Source organism: Phoxinus phoxinus, assembly GCF_949152265.1.
Source record: "Phoxinus phoxinus genome assembly, chromosome: 6".
NCBI lineage: Eukaryota > Metazoa > Chordata > Actinopteri > Cypriniformes > Leuciscidae > Phoxinus > Phoxinus phoxinus.
This window is the reverse complement of record NC_136881.1, coordinates 36,751,132-36,757,403: the sequence shown is the minus strand read 5'-3', so window position 1 is coordinate 36,757,403 and position 6,272 is coordinate 36,751,132. Positions and strand designations below refer to the sequence as shown.

General features: G+C 40.0%; 1 protein-coding gene across 2 annotated transcripts in view; it reads left to right on the top strand.

The window, feature by feature from the left end:
- The window catches only part of spred2a (sprouty related EVH1 domain containing 2a), a 57,594-nt gene that overhangs the window by 42,650 nt on the left and 8,672 nt on the right, over positions 1-6,272 (top strand). The window contains exon 1 of one of the 2 annotated variants that reach the window (XM_079617414.1): positions 1,096-1,506. The exons of the other annotated variant lie outside the window; for it this stretch is intronic. Coding sequence (XP_079473540.1) covers positions 1,481-1,506 — 26 coding nt within the window. The 5' untranslated portion in view covers positions 1,096-1,480. Of the gene's footprint in view, positions 1-1,095; positions 1,507-6,272 lie in introns of those variants that run through there. 2 annotated transcript variants of the gene reach the window in all.

Genomic DNA, 6,272 nt, shown 5'->3' with positions numbered 1-6,272 from the left:
TGTATCGAAGACTCTAAGACATAAGTAGATGTTTGAAGACTTGAAGAAAGCACAAGGTATCGTTGCATACTTGTAGTGGAAAAGTTTCAGAAAGCATAGGCTATATAAACTCGCGATGAAATTTTAATAACTGCCTCTGGCTATCTGAAAAACTGGATTCAAGTTCAACAACCACCACATTTTACCAAAACTGTTTGTTATTGAGACTAGCTGTACTATAGGTCCAATTTATATATTATATATAGCCAATATTTTTTTTTCAAGAAATGCCTAAACAATTTATGTCATGTAATAAATATTATTGGCATGGTTTCCTTTACTCTAGAAAAGGTTTCTTTATATTATAAAATGTTCTTCACAGTAGAAAACACGATTTTTTTAAGAACAATTTTTTGTTTGGTTACACTTAATTTGGCAACACTTTATTTTACAGTGTCATTGTTACATATGTTACATGCAGTTACTAATAAAAACTATAAATTATTTATAATTACATGCAACCAACCCCAACCCCTATGTAGTCACTTAATATTACTCAGTACTTAATAATTACAATGTAACAAAGACACCTTAAAATAAAGTGTAACCCTTTATTTTATGTGTCACAGTGTAATTATACATTTAGGTACTGAGTAATAATAACTAACCACAGGGTTAGGGTTAGGAAAGGGGGTTGGTTGCATGTAATTATGCATAACTTATAGCCTAGTTAGTAACTACACGTAACATGTGTAACAAGGACACGGTCAAATAAAGTGTTACCGAAAGTTTCCGGGAGTTTTGGGGAACCAAAAATGTCACTTCTATCGCTTCACTGCCTTTTCTAACCTTTATTTGACCAGTTAGAAACCAGCTGCCGTGCTTAAACTGGACTTCAGAACACAGAAATGTGTGTTCGCGTGAACTTTATTACTACAGGGGAATTAATAACCCCGAGCAACCTACAGATTACGGTGAGAGGAGGCACTAGGTGGCGGGACGTTGGCACAGCCCGTCACACTGGAGATCCCTCAGTCCAAAACGGGCTGCAGTCGTTCCTGTGTGACGTCATTGCTTCCGCAAGTCCCCCCCCCCCCCCCTTCCTCCAGTGTCGGCGGCGCTCGCCTGCTGCTGCTGACTACACAATCCAACATGGAGTAGTGAGAGATGGGGGCTCCTCTTCGAGACCAGCGCGCAGGCTTCAGCCACGGCAGAACGCGACGCGAGGCGAACAATCATCGATATAGCCATCGGGATGTTGCATAACGCGAGGATTCCTGGATCTTTAAGCAGATGCATTGCAAACCTTGACGGATAGAGAGTGCAGTGCGCGGAGGAAAAGCGAAAATAAGGAACGCTGAAACGGATTTGGGGGAAACTCGTTGATGCACTGGACTTTAAAAAAAAAAAGGCGAGGTGGAAAATCGAGACAACATGAAGCCCGAACGCTGCGCGCCCGCGGTGGGATATTATTTTTATTGTAGGTGAAACGAGGGGGAAAATGACTGAGGAATCGCACCCAGACGAGTGAGTATTCACTTTTTAAGAAAACGACGCATGTGGACACGAATGGAAATCTTATCATGTGTCCAAGAATGTGTTCCCGAGCTGAACGAGGGGTCAGTCAAATGCAGGGAACTCGTGCATGCGCTTCTGAGAGGGACGTTGGAGATGTTATTACTAAGAAACAATGCAGTGTCAAAGACATTTTGAGTGCTGGGCCCCTGCTGCAGGGCTCTGGTCTCAAACCGAGAACGGGGGGGGGGGGAGGAGGAGGAGGAGGAGGGGCTCGAGCGGAAACATTTTGTGGAGGGATCCTTTACTGAATTCCTTATATCACCTCGACCCTAAAGACGAATTTCCGCTCCGAGGAAGCAAACTGACGACTGAGAAGTTTATAAACACACAATGTTGGTGCAATGAGCGCGTATAAGCTCTCACAGCGGCCGTTCTTGGTGTCTTTCTTTGTGGTGGTCTGACATGCTATATCCGCCATTTCTTTTTCGTGAATCGCTCTCATTTGCATACTGTCCTTCATTCATAAAAATACAGGCGGGGGCGCGCGCAGCAGAGAGAGAGCGTCTCAGAGCTGCCCTGATGTTAAAACAGGCCCTATATGGCATATATAGGCCTATATGTGCTTTTTAAATGTTGAATTTAACCAGGCCGTTTCTTCCATTTGCAAGAAACAAGCGAACGCGAATAAACACGTTATAAATGTAGCGCAAATCGGTTGTCATAACAGTGGACTGTTTAGCGAGTAGGCTATATTTTAGTTAGTTTGGGATTTCTTTTGCCACATTCTTCTGCACAACATAAACACTCGTATCTTTTTTCACGGTAGTTTGACTCAGACGATCAAAGTCTCGTTAATAGCATTAGGGCCGTGTTAAATGGCTCGTTAACTCCGTGAGCTCTTTAGGGGCTTAAAAACTTCTGTAACGTACACTCAATCTGTATTAACAAGGCGATGTTTATTTGGACTGTCTTTTGTCCCGCCATCTGTTTTGATCAAACGATTATGTGAACGTTTATCGTTAAGTCTAGTGTAGTGAGAGTCGTACTCTTAATATCCCGGCCTAAGGAATATTATTTAGAGGAGACTGGGGTGTAACATTGTTTCAACGTCTGTAACTCTTTTTTGCATGACTCAGAATTGAATATTGCCATGGGCCTATTTGTCTACTTGAGTTTAAAGTAGGCTAGCCTATATCTATTAGGCTACTTTTCATTAACTGGTGAATATTAATGTCAAGTAGCCTAGCCTACAAAGAGTGCTTTTGTAATAATTTTCCTACTCTGGTGTTGTAATGCCAATTGAAATCATGTAACATTTTGTTCTTGAATTAATTATGATAATCAAATTGACGTAGCTAACTAACGTAAGCTGTGTGTGCCTGTTAAAAACATTGACTTTTTGTTTGCCCTCAGGTCACACAGTTAGCTAACCGTCAAATATCTTAAAAACATTTAACGTAACACCAAGGATTTTTTTTTTTGTTGCCTAGTAGGCCTACTTAGGCTATCTTATAGTTACCCAAGGCGATTTTTTTTGTTTTGTTTGCGAACTAGCGCAATCTGGCTGCTACAACATCGTTAAAAACTTACATTTATAATCAACGACCATCCTAAACCTAGGAGGAATTGGTTGTGCAAAAGTTACATTTATCATTTTAATTGCTTGAACTCAAGTTGTATTTCCTCTCCTGGAGATCATGTATCGCAAGAGCGTAACCCCGAAGTTGGTGGGGGATTTCTCTTATTTTAATTTATGGCACACTCACACCCGTTTGAGTAAATACGTGTGTCACACTGGGATGTAAAGGCCCATATAATAGCCCGGGGTTGTGAAATGTTGACTTTTATCGGCGGAGGGGAGGGCTACGGGCCTCTCCAAAAATGGGAGGAGGTTTCTGAGAAGGCGCTCCCGGAATGATTGTGAAGGGAAACAATGGTGAGAGGATTAAAGAGAGATCCGGCGGAAGTGAAAGAGGAGGGTGAAGCGGTGAAGCGTAACTGTGCTGTCACGCCCCTCGATTGTTTGATTTCTCAATGACGTGCCAATAATGAATGGGTTACTCTGCACAATTCATTTCACTGCAAAGGAAATCTTTCTCCTTTACTTAATAGGCATATCTCTCTTTTTGTGTAGTGTAGCCTAGTCTAAACCGTTATGGCCCCAGGTATCACAGATGGGAGTTTTATGTCTTGCAACTTTTGAAACATGGGCTATATATCTGGGGCACTTTAACAAAAAAGTCTGAAGGCCATTGCTTTTTATTTAATTGAACATTTTTTTAAACAAAAATTTTGTTTGTGAAATTTGTTGCTTGAAAAGTATCTTTTTTTCCTCTCAGTTGTTTTGATATATTGTTATCTCACGCATTGTTTATTTGTGACTTATGCCTGGTACGCATTGTATGATTTTGGGCTGTCCCAGACTAAAGATAACCAATCGTGGCGGTTTCTGTGGTTGTGGTTCCTCAACGTTGGCTCTACGTCGCACAGTGAGAGAGATTCAAAGACGGCGGTTGTCGCGGTCTTGCAACCAAAGATAGCGTGCGATAATTTTCTGACAGTGTCAGAAATTTTAACATGATAATCATCTCACAGTGGGTTTGCTGCTACGACCTATGTACTGACTAGCCAATAAACATGCAACATGACATGGCACTAAAAGTGAAAACTACTTACCTCAAGCTCCATTTGCAAAGTTGGCCTCTTTTCCCCAAGCCATGACTGTCCATATTCTCCTCTTTCGCTTCCTCGTCTTTTTTCAGTGCAGATAAAAACACAATTGCTAAAATGCGATTCATCTTGGTCTATTTGTTTACAATAAGCGCATGCTGATGTCGTTTTATTCTTCTATACTTACTTGCGTCATAGCCTACGATTCAGTAGGTGTCATCATCGTACAGTCTACATGTCGTACCCAAGTTTATCTAATGATCTTAGAGGATTGTAGCAGGCATTAAGGGTCTTAAATCGTTTCAACATACCAAACATTTGTCCCAAGACCTGGAGTGGTGGAAAATTGTCTGCCAATTTATTTAACATTTTTATTTTTTTAAAGTGTTGTTTTAGGAGATTAAATCACCTTTTAAGCAGTTTTACTATAAAAAGCTACGTCGTGCTAGATTTTTACACGAAACCATTGGTGACCTTTGTTTGCTCTATGTATTTTGAGTTTGCCTGACTGATATTGACTAAATAGGTCACTGTCCTTAATACTGTAGCGCTGTTCTCGCTACTTCCTGTGTGTTATTGCAAATGACCTCTTGGCCATTAGGCCTTGTATCACCACAATGCATATCTGCTCTCGCTGTCACACAAGCTCCATTTTTCAAAATTAACTGGATAAATTCAGGTTCATTGTGACTGAAAATGTATAAATATCATAGGGAGCTGAAAAGGACTTAAACAATTTGAATTGTATAATCATTCACTCATGTCATTACAACCTTGTACTATTATTCCTACTTCAGAATGACATGAGGGTGAGTAAATGATGAGAAGATTTTGTTTCGATCTAACTATTCCGTTAGAATGTTAAACACTTTAGAGTTTTCTGGAAACTCTGGAATGCTGGTGTTTGTTTGTGGAATGCGAGTTCCTCAAAAAACGTGCTGAGCAAACCAGTGGCTCCCCATCGGTAATAATGACTGTAGCCTGAAGGTGTGTGTACGTGCTCACGTGAACTGGCTGGCGCCCAGACCTCAGACCCGGATGCCCTCTCCAGCCTCTGGGCCGTTTGGGAGGGGAGGAATGCAATCTATATTGATCAACCCAGCATGACCTATATGCAGCACCATTATGGGTCAATAATATCTGAGAGGGGAAGAGAGAGTGACTTTGAGGTAAAGTCAGTCCAGATGAACTGTTCTGATGGATTTACGGTAAGGATAAGGATTGATTTGCGAGCCAGGAAGTGTTAGGGTAGTGAAATACAGAATGAAGAGAGACTGCAGCGCTGTGATGGGAATTGAGTTTTAAAGATTGGAATGAAAATTTTTCCTTTGTATGTTGTTCAGTGTGTGGGAGACAATGGTTGCTTTGGCAGCTGCATGTGTCATTGTATTGTTGTATACCAGGGCTGTGTGAAGACAGAGACGATACAGGGGTTACAATACCATATATTCGCGATACAGTAAGAAACGTGATATATATTGCAATATTGTAAGAATTAAATCCTTTTTATCTGTTCATGTGGACACGAACCCTAAAGATCAGATTGTTAATAACAAATGCATGATAAGTCTGAAAGTCATTTCGCAGACTCCAGAAAAACCTCCGGCTCTGATAAGGAGGAAATGAACTCATGTTCTTGCCGTTTACATTGATTTCTCAACAAATGTTCCATGGCGATGTCCTGTTTTTAACGCAAGTTCCTGTAAACGGCCTTTAAATGTTCTCCACACCATGATTACTGCTCCTTCCTGACTGTGTACAGCGCTGGAGAAAATTCCTTTAACCAATCCTATCCCAAATTGCCATGTTGCAATTGACAAAATTACAAATGAGTAGGGCTGTAAACGATTAATCGCGATTAATCGAATCTAAAATAAAAGTTTGTTTACATAATATGTGTGTGTGTATTGTGTATAATTATTTTGTATATATAAATACACACACATGAGAAATATTTGCATTTATATACTGCATATATTTTTTTATATGATTTATTATATTATATATAAATAGAACTATTTTATATATAAATAACCAATTTTTCTTAAATATATACATGCATGTGTGTGTATTTATATATACAAAACACAAACTTTTATTTTGGA